At 42.6% G+C, this 15,474-nt stretch overlaps 1 protein-coding gene across 8 annotated transcripts in view; it reads right to left on the bottom strand.

Annotated features, from left to right (window-relative positions):
• The window catches only part of LOC119033544 (WD repeat containing planar cell polarity effector), a 71,295-nt gene that overhangs the window by 36,354 nt on the left and 19,467 nt on the right, over positions 1 to 15,474 (bottom strand). For all 8 annotated transcript variants that reach the window (XR_005079274.1, XM_037123825.1, XM_037123820.1 and 5 more), the window contains 6 exons: positions 14,930 to 15,014; positions 11,759 to 11,803; positions 7,760 to 7,810; positions 5,833 to 5,903; positions 4,754 to 4,813; positions 3,373 to 3,487 (listed from right to left, as the gene is read on the bottom strand). Coding sequence is in view for 7 of the 8 variants with exons in the window: in XM_037123825.1 (XP_036979720.1) it covers positions 3,373 to 3,487; positions 4,754 to 4,813; positions 5,833 to 5,903; positions 7,760 to 7,810; positions 11,759 to 11,803; positions 14,930 to 14,990 (403 nt within the window). In the remaining variant the exon portion in view is untranslated. The remainder of the gene's footprint in view (positions 1 to 3,372; positions 3,488 to 4,753; positions 4,814 to 5,832; positions 5,904 to 7,759; positions 7,811 to 11,758; positions 11,804 to 14,929; positions 15,015 to 15,474) is intronic.

Below are 15,474 nucleotides of genomic sequence, written 5' to 3'. Positions count from 1 at the left end.
TCTCTTCTCTCTTCCCCTGTCAGTGTACTGCAGGCTCTAAGGCCTTTTTGTGGTAGAACACACTTGATCCTGTTCAACTCTTCAGGAGCTGCATGGAAACGCTGATTAGCAATTAAGCCCCCCTCTCCTTCAAATTAATCTGTTTATGAAACCAATTAAATGGAAAGCAGGGGGGGTTGTTACACATGTCTCTCAGATATCCTGCTTTGAGTTGAACGAGTAAGGCTGCACCCCGAGATTTAGAAATCTAACCGCCAATTAACCGTGGCATGCGTGTATTTATATTTATAAACGTGCCGGTATTGGTATGATTACACTTCAAATCATCCTGTTGTGTGAAAATTTCAAATTAATATGCAAATAGTCACGAGGGAAGTGAGCACACTGCTTGAAAATACAGAAAAACTCACCATCTTAAATCAGGTCAATTGAGTCAGTCTGTCCCAATGTTGAAGTTGGATTATGAAGCATTTGTAATGAAAACTGGTTCAAGGCTTAAACCATTACAAAATACAGCCATTAATGATGCCTTGGCTTTCCGCAACAACATTTAATGCAATAGTAAGCGTCTTTGTAATAGATTATAGACAAATCAAGTTAAATGCAGTTTAGTATTGATCTCTATGGGTGTCTATAAACGGGATTAGGTTTAATCCCATTCATTCCCAAATGAAGGAGGGGATATGAAACCAGGCTGTGGCCCAATCTGGGACCAGGTGGCTGATTTGGCATTAAAGGCCAGACCTTCATGACCCAGCCGGACAGCCCCCCCTTCTCACACACACACACAACACACAACACACACTCACGCACACACACACGCACTAACCTTCTAGACACATATGCACAAGATTCATGCAAGCCTAAAACCATGCTTTGTGCATTCTGCACACACATGCATGAAACATAAACCAAGAACATGTTAAAGCATGCACACGGTCTCTTTCACATACATAGAGAAACAGAAACGCACACACACACACGCTCACACATACACACACACACAGAGTCCTCTAAATCCATTTAATGCCATCTCCTCAGCAGCATGTTGACATAAGAGGCCAATGGGCTTAACCAAAGCACATTTAAACATGGGTAAATGAAACTGGCTATGAAAAATCACTTAAGGATGCTTAATCGTGGAGCATATGTGCAGCTTGGCCCAGCCATCGGCCAAACGGAGCCCATAATACTTTGATGGTGTAAAATATATGTAATCTACTGCTCTGTATGATGCAATAGGAGCTCATGGTGGAAACTGGAAGGTAAGCGGCATTGAGGATGCAAAGTTTAAGAGACAGAGAGAAAAAGGAAAAGAGGACAGTAAGCCTGCTCCGCTTTGTCACATCGTGAAACAAAAACCAGACCTGGCTGTCGCTGCTTGTTGGCTAAAAGAGGCAAATACGCAGCAGGCCGCACATTCAACTGAGTCCATGCAAATCAAAAAGGGGATTTTCTTTCAGCATTCAAATACTGTGAACCTCTTTGTCATAGAAAGTTGTCAAATCTTGTTCCAAAAATGAAAACATATTGTCTGTCATAACACAGATACTTAAATCTTGATTGAGTTTTATTTAGTCTGACTAGAGTGGAAACGATAAGTCGAGTAATTTGTTGAAAGGAAAGGATTTGGATCTTTTCACTTGTCACTTTCCAAGTCAAAATTAGCTTCTCGAATATGAGTGCTGCTGCCTGTTTGTCTCATAAATGACAATACTTGGATAAATATTTAGGTAGGTAAAAAACAATTGCTCCAAGAAGCATTTTTTACTACTTTTTTGCAATTAATCAAAAATAACAACACAAGTAACAACAAATCAACACTTCTACCTGGCCTAAAACACCACACACATGTACACACACTCACATCAGACACAACTTGACTGTAAATTCAAACTGTTTCAGTAATTGTGTGTTGTAAATGTGTTTGACTGGTGTGATCTGGTCTGGCTCTCCACTGTAATTGTCTCAGGCTAATTTAACAAGTGACAGATGTGAGAACAGCCTCTAACCTACTACACCCCCCCCCCATACACACACACGCACACACACACACACATACACGCACACACACACACGAACACACACACAATCCCCGGAACCCACCCTCTCACAACCATTACTCTAATAATTAGTGCCTCTGAGGCTTTGAATGGAGCGCAGTGGGAGGTGAGTGGGTGTGTATGTGTACCTGGGTGTGTGTGTGCCTCAGTGTGTGTGTGTGTGTGTGTGTGTGTGTGTGTGTGTGCCTCAGCATGTGCCCCTGTGTATATGCGAGTGTGCATGTGAAGCTTGTAAATGTGAGTGGACATACAGTAAGTGCTTGTTGGTCTTTACAAAAAAAAGTGTGCGTCTGTAATTACATATGTACCCATGTGAGAACGAGTGTGTGTGCCTGTTTGTGTAATGTGCGGGTGTGTGCGCGCGTGTCTGTGTGTGTGCGCAATACAGGGGCTTTATCAGGTGTCTGGAGACCCCGGCCGGAAGCATGGAGGGCGGTGTTATGAACAAATAATTGATACAGAAAGAAAGAAATAATTAGCAGATTTGGGCCGGTGTCCACGGCCTCTTATTCTCTCCTGCCAGGTCTGCAGAGCGAGGGAGCGGCGTGTGAGGGGGGCGGCGCTCCCTGGAGGAACGCGCGATGGAGGAAAAACACTGATGGATGCTCTTAAGGGAAGGCCCCTGGACACACACAGCACAAAAGGATTTGCCCGCAATTAGCTAGCAGAGTCGCCTCGCTCACCTGTGGCACCTGTTATGTGTGTGAGTCGGGACGTGTGCGAGAGAGTGTTTGCGTGACAAAGTGGCGAGGAGAGTGGGGAGTGCATGGTGTGTGTGTGTGTGTCTGTGTGTAGTAGATGCATGTGTGGTGAGCAGGTGTAAGCACACAGTCTGTGCTGACAGTGCGAGGGAAAGGGTTGAGTGGCTTTAAAATAATGAACAACTGAATGTAAATGTCCCTGTGTTTGCTTGAGTGTTTATTTGAGTGTTTTTTTCTGTGTGTGTGTGTGTGTGTGTGTGTGTGCCGACTGCGAGCAGAGATAGGTGGTGGAAACAATGATGTTTGTGTCCTTTAATCTGCTTAAACCACAGTGAACCTCTGGAACATTTAAGTCACATCTAAACCATATTTTTTTTAATTCAGTGAAATGCAACAATACAGGAGAAAGCATGTTTTTGCTGCCATAACAGGCATGATGGTTATGCAATGGCTCTAATTAGCATTAGCAGAACCAAAGTAACAAAAACAACAGGCAAAGATTTCTGAAGGATTTAATACACTGGGTACCTTGCTGGATTAAAGAGCGAAAAAAGGGTTTTACAGAAAGAAACCTTGTGGTATGGTTAATTAAAGAGCCTGTAACTAACCGTCAGTCACCGTGTTGGCTGGCAGTCGGCCCACTAACGTACGGTCGACACACACTTGTTCGAGCTGTGGTCCATTCAAGGTCAGGGTCACCAGAACGCCACTGCTAAGGATCAACTGCAAGGAAGGACACATCCACACACACAGAGACAGAAAACAGAAACCTTACATGATCACAGTGGACAAAGATTCAGCAGTGAAGTCAGTTAAAGTGGAAATGGAAGAAAAACTAAATCAAACATTGAGATTGTCACTTAGTTTATCAAGTTGGCATCATTCACTGAACTTGAATGAACTCTTTAATGGGGGTTTACAGTCACTTCTGATGTGATCGGAACTCTTAACATCTGACAGTTGGTGAGTAGAATATAGTCATGAGCATCACTAAATATTGCTCTCCTGATTTTGGGAATATTTCTGTATCATAATCAAGGCTCAATGGATAGAGAAGGAGATGTACCATACCAATAACAGCTACATTCAACTCATCTTTGTTTATCTTCATCAGTGTTTTATTAAAATAAAAACTAAATCTACTTTGTGTGCACGCTGCTTCAGTCATTGGTGTGTCTGTATTTACAAAAAAAAAAAAACAAAAAACAGCTAATTGAATTTGTGCATCTGCTTCTGCCCACGCACATACATGAAGTTCAGTAGGAGTGAGAAAAAAAAAAGGAAAAGGAAGGACTGCTGTTTTCAATATGGTGCAATCACCTGACTATCTGTTTATTTTACAGTCTCCCGTTTCATCTCTGCTGAAACGAACCATTAAGAAGTGGGATTCTCTATTAAGAATGAGTGGGAGGATGAGGTAAACAGATGCATGCAAATGAGGGTGTGGAGGGTAGGGTAAGGGGGGGGGGGGTCAGGGGAGAGAGGAGGGAGGGGAGGGCAGGGGGATGAGTGTTCGTCTCCTGATAAGGGTGTTTGTATTCCACTACTGGGTGAAAAGCAGAGAGAGTGAGGGGAAGAGAGGGAGGGAGAAAGAGAATAGAAGAAGTAGGACAGTTGACTGACTAGGACGGCGATTTCTGGAACATGGTCATCCACTGGTAAGATGATTAATGGCCCCGACACACACACATATATGGGGTGGATATGAAGAATAAAACTGTTTCTATCACTGCTGGGAACTTGTTTTAACCCGGGCATGCAACAAGTGAATGAACCTTAAGGGATCAAAAGGAGTCACTTAATTACGATGACATTATTTGAGATGTTCCCCATTAGCTTGATTACAGTCCATTGAAGCTCTTTCTCTGAGGCCTGGTCTGAGCGGATCATTCATGTTCTGCTGCTATCTGAACCTGTTTGTGTGTGTGTGTGTGTGTGTGTGGGCGCATGTGTGTGTACAGTAGGTGGTAGGCTGAGGAGGGTGTGTACCTGGCAGCAATGCTTTTTCCTCCATCTGGTGTGAACGCAGGTGTTGGTCTGCAACAGTTCCTGAATGAGTATGATAGATAAACACAGGGAAAGATGGTGAGGAAAAATAAAACAAACAAGGCAGGTCAAAGCACTCAGTGAGACCAACGTCGACTGAAACTGTTGAAACGTGCAATTTAAATGTGATCGTTTTGACACCAGAGTGAAAACGTATGTTACAAATGTTTGTGGCTTCTGCTTGCCTCTACCTAAGTTGTCAAACGTTGATGTTTGGTGTCAAAATCTTGTGCCGCTCACACTTGCATTAATTATCTTGGTTGTGCACAGTACCGGACACTTGCCACAACAGGTGGTCGCTGCAGCAGTTCCTGCTCACGGAGGGGTTGGAGAGAGTTGAAAGAGGATGCAGGTAAGGACTGCTTGTGTGCTGTCTTGTGTGAGAGAGTGTGTGAGAGTGCGTGTGTGTGTCAGTCATTCTTGCCACATTCCAAACCCAGCTGGGGTGATTGGATGGGAGGAGAGAGGGACGGAGGAGGAGGAGGAGAGGGAGGGTGGGGTGTAGAGGTGAGATGGGGTGTTTCTGGTTTCAGACAATGGTTACGGGTGAGAGGAAGGAGGTGGATGGGTGGGGAGTGTGTGCATGTGTGTGTGTAACAGCCACAGACAGGTTCCAGCAAACAAAGCTAGGTCTGTACTGCCACAAGTACAGAGGGGACGAAGGGGGGGAGGAGGAGGAGGAGGAGGTGGGGTGAATGAGGGGAGAGGAAGGGAAGGAGGAGGAAGAGAAGGAGGGAGGAAGAGAAGGGATGAGGGGGCAGCCTGCAGCCCCCTGATCCCCTCAAATATCCCCCTCGATGACAGAGCTCGGCCGAAAGAGAGGTGATGAGAGAGGAGAGGGAGAGGGGAGAACAAACGGGAACGACAGGGAGAGTGAAGGGAGCGGGAGAAAGGAGAGAGAATGCCCCTATTTGTTAATCAATCGGCCGTTTCGGAAAGGGAAAACTCTCAAAATCCCCAGAGGGAGGAAGAAGACGAGGGGGGTGTTGAGGAGTGGAAGGTTTAACAGAGGAGGCGGGTACCTCCAACTCCTTCAGCGAATCGCGTAGCTTCTCCGGTCGGCGGTTCCTGGGGGTCCACGAATAGCCTCGAGCTATGGAGGAAAAACACGAGAAGAATCTGAAGATCATGTGACTCGAACTTTTAAATGCAGACATGGGAGAAATCATTTTCCTTTATAAAGGCCCTCATGGGAATTTGGAAGAATGTGGCACCAAACAACCGGAAAGGGTAAAAGGGTTGAACTTTATATCTGGGTTGAGATCTAAATATGAAAAGGGGCGACATGAGGAATAAAGGGTGGTGACAAGATGGTCAGGTGGAAGAAAGAGATGCAGGTACATGAAATGCAATGAATCTGTACTTGAAAGTATTCGGAGTCATGGTTGAACATTTTGACAAATCCTGAGCCCAGATCAGTGCAGGAACGAGGTCAAACATTTGCTGGTTTAAGCTTCTCAAATGTGACAAATCACCGATTTTCTTTGATTTTATACTGATGCAAATTTATTACACTTGGACAGTAACTGATTCACAAAACAGACAAGGTAAAAATGCCACCATGAACACTGTAAAAAGTCAATGAACTTTTATCAATTTCTGCCAATTCATAGAATTGAAAAAATGAATGGGTAACAGAGAAATATCAACAGGTTAGTATAATATACTAGCATTGGTACTATAAAATGTCTTTATTCATTAAATTAGTGTTTATGTTTTTAGGGAAAAGTACATAATATGAATCCAAGTGACGTCCTTCAGTTTTATAGCCTTGGCTAGTTTTTCTTAAGCCATGTAGCAGAGAGGGAATATTGTCCTTCTTTGAATAAAGGCCAAAATTAGAAAATCTGCTGTATGTAAATGTCTCTGAGACTTTGAAAAGCCACTGGGGAACCATTTATGGACTTTAACTTCAGAAAATGTTATCAAATAAACAAAACCTACATCTAATTTCTTTAGTATATGTCAGTGGTGACCCTCTTCCTGACAACAGCATTAAAACCATATTTTGACTCATTATTTACGACATAAAAACTACACTGATGAAGTTACTACACTTATATTTCTCACTTCCATATTCCCAAAGCAGCAAAAGTCTGAAGTCTGCTGCTTACAGATTGATGTAGCTGCACTGAAGGAGTGAAAATACTCTACTGAAAGAAAAAAATGTCCCTTCAAAAACACACAAACTGTTCCTTGAGGAGAAGCAAATATTTAATCATGAGGACTTTTGGCGCTCTCGAGTTGAGTTATCTCCCAAATGCAACCTCGCAGTTAGCAGCACGTATCTCAACACGTACCACACCAAGGCCCCTTCATTTTAATTTCCCAGCTCTCCTTTTCCCCCTCCATCTCTAGTGGTTAAACAGAGGAAGGGAAGGATATGGAAAAAAACCCCCCCAAAAAAAACAGCTAATTGAATTTGTGCATCTGCTTCTGCCCACGCACATACATGAAGTTCAGTAGGAGTGAGAAAAAAAAAGGAAAAGGAAGGACTGCTGTTTTCAATATGGTGCAATCACCTGACTATCTGTTTATTTTACAGTCTCCCGTTTCATCTCTGCTGAAACGAACCATTAAGAAGTGGGATTCTCTATTAAGAATGAGTGGGAGGATGAGGTAAACAGATGCATGCAAATGAGGGTGTGGAGGGTAGGGTAAGGGGGGGGGGGGGGGTCAGGGGAGAGAGGAGGGAGGGGAGGGCAGGGGGATGAGTGTTCGTCTCCTGATAAGGGTGTTTGTATTCCACTACTGGGTGAAAAGCAGAGAGAGTGAGGGGAAGAGAGGGAGGGAGAAAGAGAATAGAAGAAGTAGGACAGTTGACTGACTAGGACGGCGATTTCTGGAACATGGTCATCCACTGGTAAGATGATTAATGGCCCCGACACACACACATATATGGGGTGGATATGAAGAATAAAACTGTTTCTATCACTGCTGGGAACTTACCTTCACAGAAATGGAGTTTCTCATTGTAGTAGTGATGCTCGAGGGGATTGGCTGAAAAAAATAAAAAGTCTATCTGAAGGGTGTGTTTTGGAATACATGTAAGAAAAATAACACAGTGTACAGGATAAATGATTCTTTCTTTATGATGCAGAAAAACTAACCTGGAGCTCAAACACGCCCCCCCTCCCCCTTAGCTCCAAGAGAGCTAGTTGGCACAGTGTTACCCACAACCGTGCCTCATGGCCCGGTCACCGTGAGCAAGAAAGTGGCCAGTCTGGTGGCCGGCCTCTCTGGCAGGCAGGAACACCTCCAGGATTAGTAGTATTAATCAGATAAGGGGGTGAGGGGCCAGACAGGCCCAGACATGGGCACCTGCTCTGGGGTTGGGTGGGGAGGTGCTGGGGGGATTTTGGCTGCAGGGGACCCCCGGAGCTGCTCCAATGAGCCTGGGTCTACCTCTAGTGGGGAGATGTGGAACTACACTTGATTTCACAGCCATTTCAAGGATCATGATATACTGAGACCGATCCAGGAACCAATCATTGCAGTCTCATTGATATGCACTAATTATTTTCATTTATTTTTTTTTTTACAAATGTGTATGCAAATGGAAACTAAATGTCACGGTAAAAGTAATGTATACTCATTTGCCAGGTTATTAGGTACACCTTGCTAAAAATTAATGCAGTCTTCCACAGTCATGTGTTAAATCATCACTCATGACAGTCATTTTTGAGGCTGGAGTTTGTGGTGCTGTTGTACTATACTGTGCAACATGGACCGTTGTTTCCCTTGTTTAACATACCCTCAATGATATAAATGGGTTGATGAACAGTTGTCAATAAAACACAATACAATTCAGCAACTCCATTAACTGCATCCTCCAAAATTATCAGTTCAATCAGCGTCTCTCTAAATCATTAGAAACTTCATGAAGGCAGCGGTGAGAAGTATCAGAATACAGATTCGTACTGTGCTTCAGCAGATTTAGCAGGTATCTGTATCTGAAACTTAATTATTCATTATTTTTATGTTGCGTCACTGCATGCCATCTTCCCAACATCACAAGATGTACGATAGACGTAGCAAGACGAAACAACATCTGCCTGGATTTTTTTTATTTTCTCAGATTGTTGCTGTGCTCGGGACGCTTTACCAAACAAATGCCGGTATTTGAAGACCTGGGAATGAGATTCAACGATCAATTATCTTTCTGGTGCCTTTGTAAATACGATTTTTACCTTTAAGTGTTACAGTCTTTGAACTATAATAACATAACATGAGGTTAGCTTTGCACAGAAATGGCTGGTAGAAAATGACCTTCAGCGGGCTACTTTTACATACTTTTCATTTCAGAGCCTGTGCGTTATAACCTCTACTTGCATAAAGAAGTTGAATCACTACTTCTACCTTTACCAGAGTCATTTTTATCTGTACTTACTATCTGTACTTCTACTTGAGCACAGAATGTGATGCTTCTGCCATCCCTAATCGAGAGACCCTTCTGCGCTTCATGAACATACTGTTTAGAGTTTAGCGACATGTGAATCAGAATCAGATGATTCTTAGTGGCTTGCGTGATCACTGTCAGTCAAAACAAACCACACCCACGGAGTCTTATTTAGTCAAGAACAGCTTTAGAGAAATGCTCATGATGCATACTTTGAATGCCATGGCGAATACTGAGGCGGTGTATTGTTTTGAAACGTACTGCCTGGCTGAGTTCATGTGCACTTTTCCTCTTTCATTTGTTAAAGCTGAATGCCAAGATGTCCATACAAATGATCAAAGGTAAAATTGTAATCCAATCTAATATAATCTACTGTATATGTAATCGTATCATGACCTGAGCTGATCGTTACACCGCCGTGAAAACGTTGTGATACTTTTGGATAGTGATTCTGCTCCCTTGCTCCATCTCCCCCTCTCCTCCTCCTCCCCCTCCCCTCCCTCCACTCTGATATCAAGCCACACTTTAGTAATCCTCCAAATGAAAGGATTTGGAGCGAGAGCATCGTCTCTCCACTGAAGATTGGAATGAAAGAGAAGGCAGCTTCTCAGATGAGAGAGAAGGGAGAGAACCCCATGATGAGAGGGAGAGAGGAAGGGACAGGGAGACATACTGTACACAAAATGAGAAGGGAACCAAGCACACGCAGTGAGAGAAAGAACTGAGACAAAGAGAGGGAAGTCAATGAAAGAGAGGCAGAAACATCTGAGCAAGGCACATCAACAAAAGGTAAAACGTGTGCAGTGGGTCAAAAGAAATACACAAAAAATGCAAAGAACTGATGGAGTAAAACAAAGACAAATATATTAACTGTGTGTTTAAGAAGAGAGAAAGGCTCCATGGTGAAGTCCTAACCAATTTATTTTATAAAAAATGTATCAATCACAAATCGATTATTGCCAAACTCTGCTGCTTCTCTCAGCGCTACAGAAGGTTTGCCGTCTTCAAGCTCATTGTTTTGGTTTTACGACCCACGACTTCAGTGTTCTGGTTCTTTCTCACAGCTCTCATCAGCGCTGTTCCTGCTCACCACCAAACATACTGACTAGCTGATGAACATAGTGGAGCATTTAGCAGCTGAAAGCATTTGCTGACATTTGCGTTGCAGATGTATCTGCTGCCGTACCACCAGACTACAGAGCTCTCACGCCATGACACTCCTCAGTTCATCACCAACACTCCACAGTATAAAAGAGAATGTTTTTTATGTTTTTCTCCTTTTTCCCCTGTGAATGTAGCACATTCATTTTATTGTTTTTCTTTTCTAAAGCCTTGTAACTTGTTATATAAACTTATTAGGGTGATAACATGCTGATATTGTGTTTAGAGTATGTTTTATTGGCTCCAAGTGACAAAAAGAACAAAATCCAGGTTTATTTCATGTACATAAAACTACTTTCAAATTAAAACTATAAGCTGCACTAAATCTGTTTCAGGAAGTAAGACATGTGGTATCGCTTTTGATAGATAAAGTCATGACATTTTCCAAAGGAAAAGCAGTGAGAGCTGCCAGCTTCAGATCATTTTAACTTTAATATCTGTTTAAATATCAAGTAAAGATATCTATAGGCGAAGCGATAAATAAGTGAAGAAAGGGGCTACACATCAGGAGAACAAGATTTTGTAGGCCAGGACATCTCTGCAGCATTACAGTACTTCATTATAATGCTGATCGATACTGCACCCATATTGTGATTTTGATAATAATTCAATTAAATGTGCAGCACTAGTTAAGAAATATAGTCCTTCCTCTAGTGTTTCACATTGTGGTAGGTACTGCACAGAACAGTGGTAGTGTAAAATAATTATTACGTGAAAATGGTTGCCTTGTTTGTACCAACCAATTCAGAAAAGTAAAATTTTTAAGGTGTGGCACATCAATTAGGATACATGTAAATGCCCTCCTCAGGCCACTTGGTCTAAATTTTCATAAGTAAACTAAAATTTACACACACTCTCACACAAAAGGAAGGAAGAGATAGCTCATCCCTGCACTGCCAGGACCGCGGGGGAGCGATTTGAGCGCTTCCTGATGGTAAGGGAAGCCTCCTGGCCTGAGGCAATATGAGGCTGGACTACATGGGGCCTCTCGCTATGTGATCTAGGAGAAAGTCAACAGTTTAGTTTTCCTATCGCTGTGTGGCAGGACCCCGGGTCAACAGGAACACAGCTAGTGTAAGAGATAGAACCACGGAGGCCTAATAACCTGTGTGTGTGTGTGTGTGTGTGTGTGTGTGCTGTGCACATGTATATATAAGGTTTTAGAGTATAAATCCTACATACTAATAGCCTCTGTGTGGACAAGTGAACACCGAAACACGCAGGAACGATAATTTGTGTGTCCGCGCGTGTGTGTTTACGGCTTATGTGAGCGTGGGAGGCAGCAGAAAGCCCTTCTTCATATATACGGAAATCACATACATTCCAAAAACAAGACAAATTCAACTTATCTTAAACACAAACAGACATCCAATATAAACACTATTTACCTGGCTCTCCTTTATCGTAGTACTGATAGGTGCCAATATCTGTATCTGTGGGGCGAGAGAGGAAGAGGGAGAGAGAGAGAGAGAGAGAGAGAGAGGGAGAGAGGGGGAGAGAGAGATGAACATCTCGCTGTCAGGGAAAAGCAGAAGACAGATCAGCAATTTCGCACCGTGGGATAAACAATCGCTATCAGCCAGTGGCCTGTCCCGTCTGCCAGCACCACGGTTTGAGCTGAGATAAGGCCCTGTGAGGGAGGGGGAGGAGGTGGGGGGGTCCGAGTGGGAAAGGTGGGGGGTGCAGAGGGGTATTAATAAAGACAGGAGTGTGCCTTAACCCACTGCACCTGGGAGAGAGACGCTGATTTACACACATGCAACATATACATTTAAAAGTAGACGGACTCAGCAGTCGGCTATAAACACATATGAGCAACATGCACACATACTGATAGACACACACACACACACACACACACACACACAAACTGCTGAGCCGAGCCTTTTTTGTCGGTGTTATTCCTGCAGGCCCAAAACCATAAGCAGCCAGACTCGGATTCGCACAACACATCGTTTCTTTATCGCTCTACGACTGTTGCTGCTGCTGCTGCTGCTCCTGAGGCCAGGTCACACTAATACAACAGGAGAGCTGATGGCAGACACACAAACACACACAGACTCAACACTGTTAGGAATGGCATGATGTCACTTTTTCATTTCTGACAGGGATAGTGATACTGTAACCTTGAGGATTGGCCGACACCAACCTGATCCCATACATCAATTAAAAGGCTGTTTTCTCAAAAATCATTTTTCCCACACTCAAATCACAAAATCTCCATTTCATAAGCACTAGGATTGTAAAAGGAACTTACAGAGTGGTTTGTTCATATATCATCGACGTGCCTGATTTATATGACATTTTATTCCAAAAAAAACAGAGAAGTCCATAATTCCCTCTTTAAAATCCCCCGACCTAAAGCAGGCTTACCCGATGATCTGTTCTGGAAATGTATGCAAATTAGCACAGATTTCATTAGATAATTTGCAAATTAAATTTAAAATGTCAAGAGAAGTAAACATATAGCATTAGTGTGAAAGGTATGTTTGGATTTTTATGAGGCACTTGTGCATAGTAAGTGTGTTACCCTCACCATCAGACAGTCCTGTCCGATGGGGAACCAAAGTGATATTGCTCGCATCAAACCCACCAGAGTCCTTTGACAAAAACAGTAATTTACCCTCGCAGAACTCGGTTGTAACTGCTCGACCGCTGCCTTGATCCGTTAGTTTGTTTGTGTTTATGTGTGACTTTGGCGTTAGAACACCAAACGTTTCTTCTTTCCTACCCTTCCAGTTTGTGTGCTATCGGACTAAATGCTATTTGTGGAACTTTTATTGAGCCATGTCTTTCTCAAAGATCTCCTCCAGACATGTTTTATCACATATACAAATAATCTGCTGTGAATAATTATTTGTGTCTGATGTGGTTTCCCCATAAAATTGTGAATTAAATACAATCTTAAAATGACATCCACTCTTCCACAATTGAAACATCTTGAGTTTATGACCTTGCAAACTTTTTATATATATAAAGTCTGACAACATAGTGACTTGTGACCGGCTTGTAATATATCATAATATCTGCTTATGACACATGAATTTTCATTACTTTTCTTAAAGCACCAAATCACTGCTGGCACTTAATAATAACCACATTAAAGTGAGTGACCAGCAGTTATGAAGTATTGATACTTGACCTTATACATCATCATAAAATGCTTTACAATTATTTTTATGTTGTATTATGAATATTTATGATTATGCATAACTTTAGGCACACTACAAGGCTGTTAAGTATGTTTCAATGTATGAAGTGCTTATAACTACCATTATACAGAACTATGGGTGCATTATAACGCACTTGATGTATGTTAATAATGCAATATAGACATGTGCTTCGTAGAAAGTGTTACCACTATGTTTCACAACATCAAGTTTAAAGAAACAACCAATAACCTTCAGGTTAGAGGAGACAAGTAGGTGAACAGATCAAATCTCATTTAAATTCAGTGTCAGTGCAATGACTGAATAACTCTGTATCTATACTGTTATGGTTTCTGTTGAGGTCTCCTAAGGCAAAGTAATGAACGGACAGACTGTGATGCTGCTGAGTGGTAAACAGCAGAAGGCTGGGAGAGACGTCTGCTGTGATGTGAAACTGTACAAACGTGATTAACACACAAAGAACACACACACACAAACCACGCAAGGAAATATTAGTTTCATAGCCTCATATGGTTTATGAATCTATATTTTGGTTTTCGGGGTGGATGTATACGATGTAAAGACAGTGGTGATGGGGAGCGTCACACCTCAGCAACCAGGCCTCCACGCTCAGATGTATCCATCCACATTTTTCCAAGATAGCAGAAGACACACACAGCAGGAAAAAACAAACAAATAAGGATATGTCACCATCACCCAGGATATATACCCTGTCGCACCTTTGTGTATACACATAAACACACAACACAGTCGGGCTCTGAGAGACACTATCTGCGTCTAAAGCTCAGCAGACTGTGGAAGACAAGACAGAATGGAAGGAAGGAGAAAACAAGAAAATGGAGAAACAGAGTATTTCTGTCTAACACGAGAGATGGACTGATAGGTGGCGAGCAGGAAAACACACAAAAAACTGTCACAAAAGTCAAACTTAGACGATGCCAACTGGGTTGCACAAGGGAGCACTGGTCACATAATGTATGCATGGTGCGATGTGAAGATGACTTAACTTAACCTATGAAGAACGCCAACACGTGTGTGGTCTCAGAAAACAAAGATGTTTCAACGGTTTCCTCAGTTGCTTGTGGTGACGTTAATCAATTTCACTCCAAAGAATTTACCGATCCAGTTTAAATGTTATGAAAACAATATAAAGAATGTCGTGTATGATGCAATAAACAGCCATCAATAGCATAAGAGTCTGACGAGAGAAGAGAAAGTGAAAACTGAGTATAAATTGGTGTTGACTGAGAGTCAGATTGTTAAAGAAGATACAGGTGAGGTGAAAAGAAGGTGTGAAAACAAAGTGAGTGATGACAGAGAGAGCCAGAGAGAGAATTATTGAGAGAGAGAGAGAGAGCGAGGGAGATTGAACATGGTGATAAGTGCTACCTTTGACTTGGAGTGAGCTCTTGGTGGACCACAAGTGCAACTCAGCCAAGCAGAACGCCATCTGATGGAGGAGTGTAACCCGAGTCTGCAGAGAGGGACAAGAGAGCGAATGAAAGGAGGAGAAAGAGACAGGGCAGACCAAACACAACCACAGATGCATATCTTGACGAGACGACATAATAGATTGACATAAATAGGTTGAAGGGTCAAACAAAGCATGCGTGTAGGCACACATGCTCACACATGAACTTGTATGACCATCAGTTACTAACAAACCACCCAGACTGACAAATTCTGTAACTTTGTTGAAGTTTTGCAAAGCAAAACAAGGCAATCTGTTAAATGTGTACAGTCAAAATATCAGTAAATGATCAGCAGAGATTTCAGAATTCAAAGGTCGCTCCAAGACTAAAGCGGGCAGCGCAACTATTTGCAGGCACAAACTATTGTTAGCTGTAGATCTTTGGCTCTAATGACTAGCTGCCATGTCCAAGTAGCAAGTGGGCCAATAATAATTAGGCGTCTCTGATCAGGGCAATGAGTCC

Source organism: Acanthopagrus latus, chromosome 15 (genome assembly GCF_904848185.1).
Source record: "Acanthopagrus latus isolate v.2019 chromosome 15, fAcaLat1.1, whole genome shotgun sequence".
Classification (NCBI taxonomy): Eukaryota; Metazoa; Chordata; class Actinopteri; order Spariformes; family Sparidae; genus Acanthopagrus; species Acanthopagrus latus.
The sequence above is the reverse complement of the archived record's forward strand: the minus strand, read 5'-3'. Positions and strand labels throughout refer to the sequence as shown.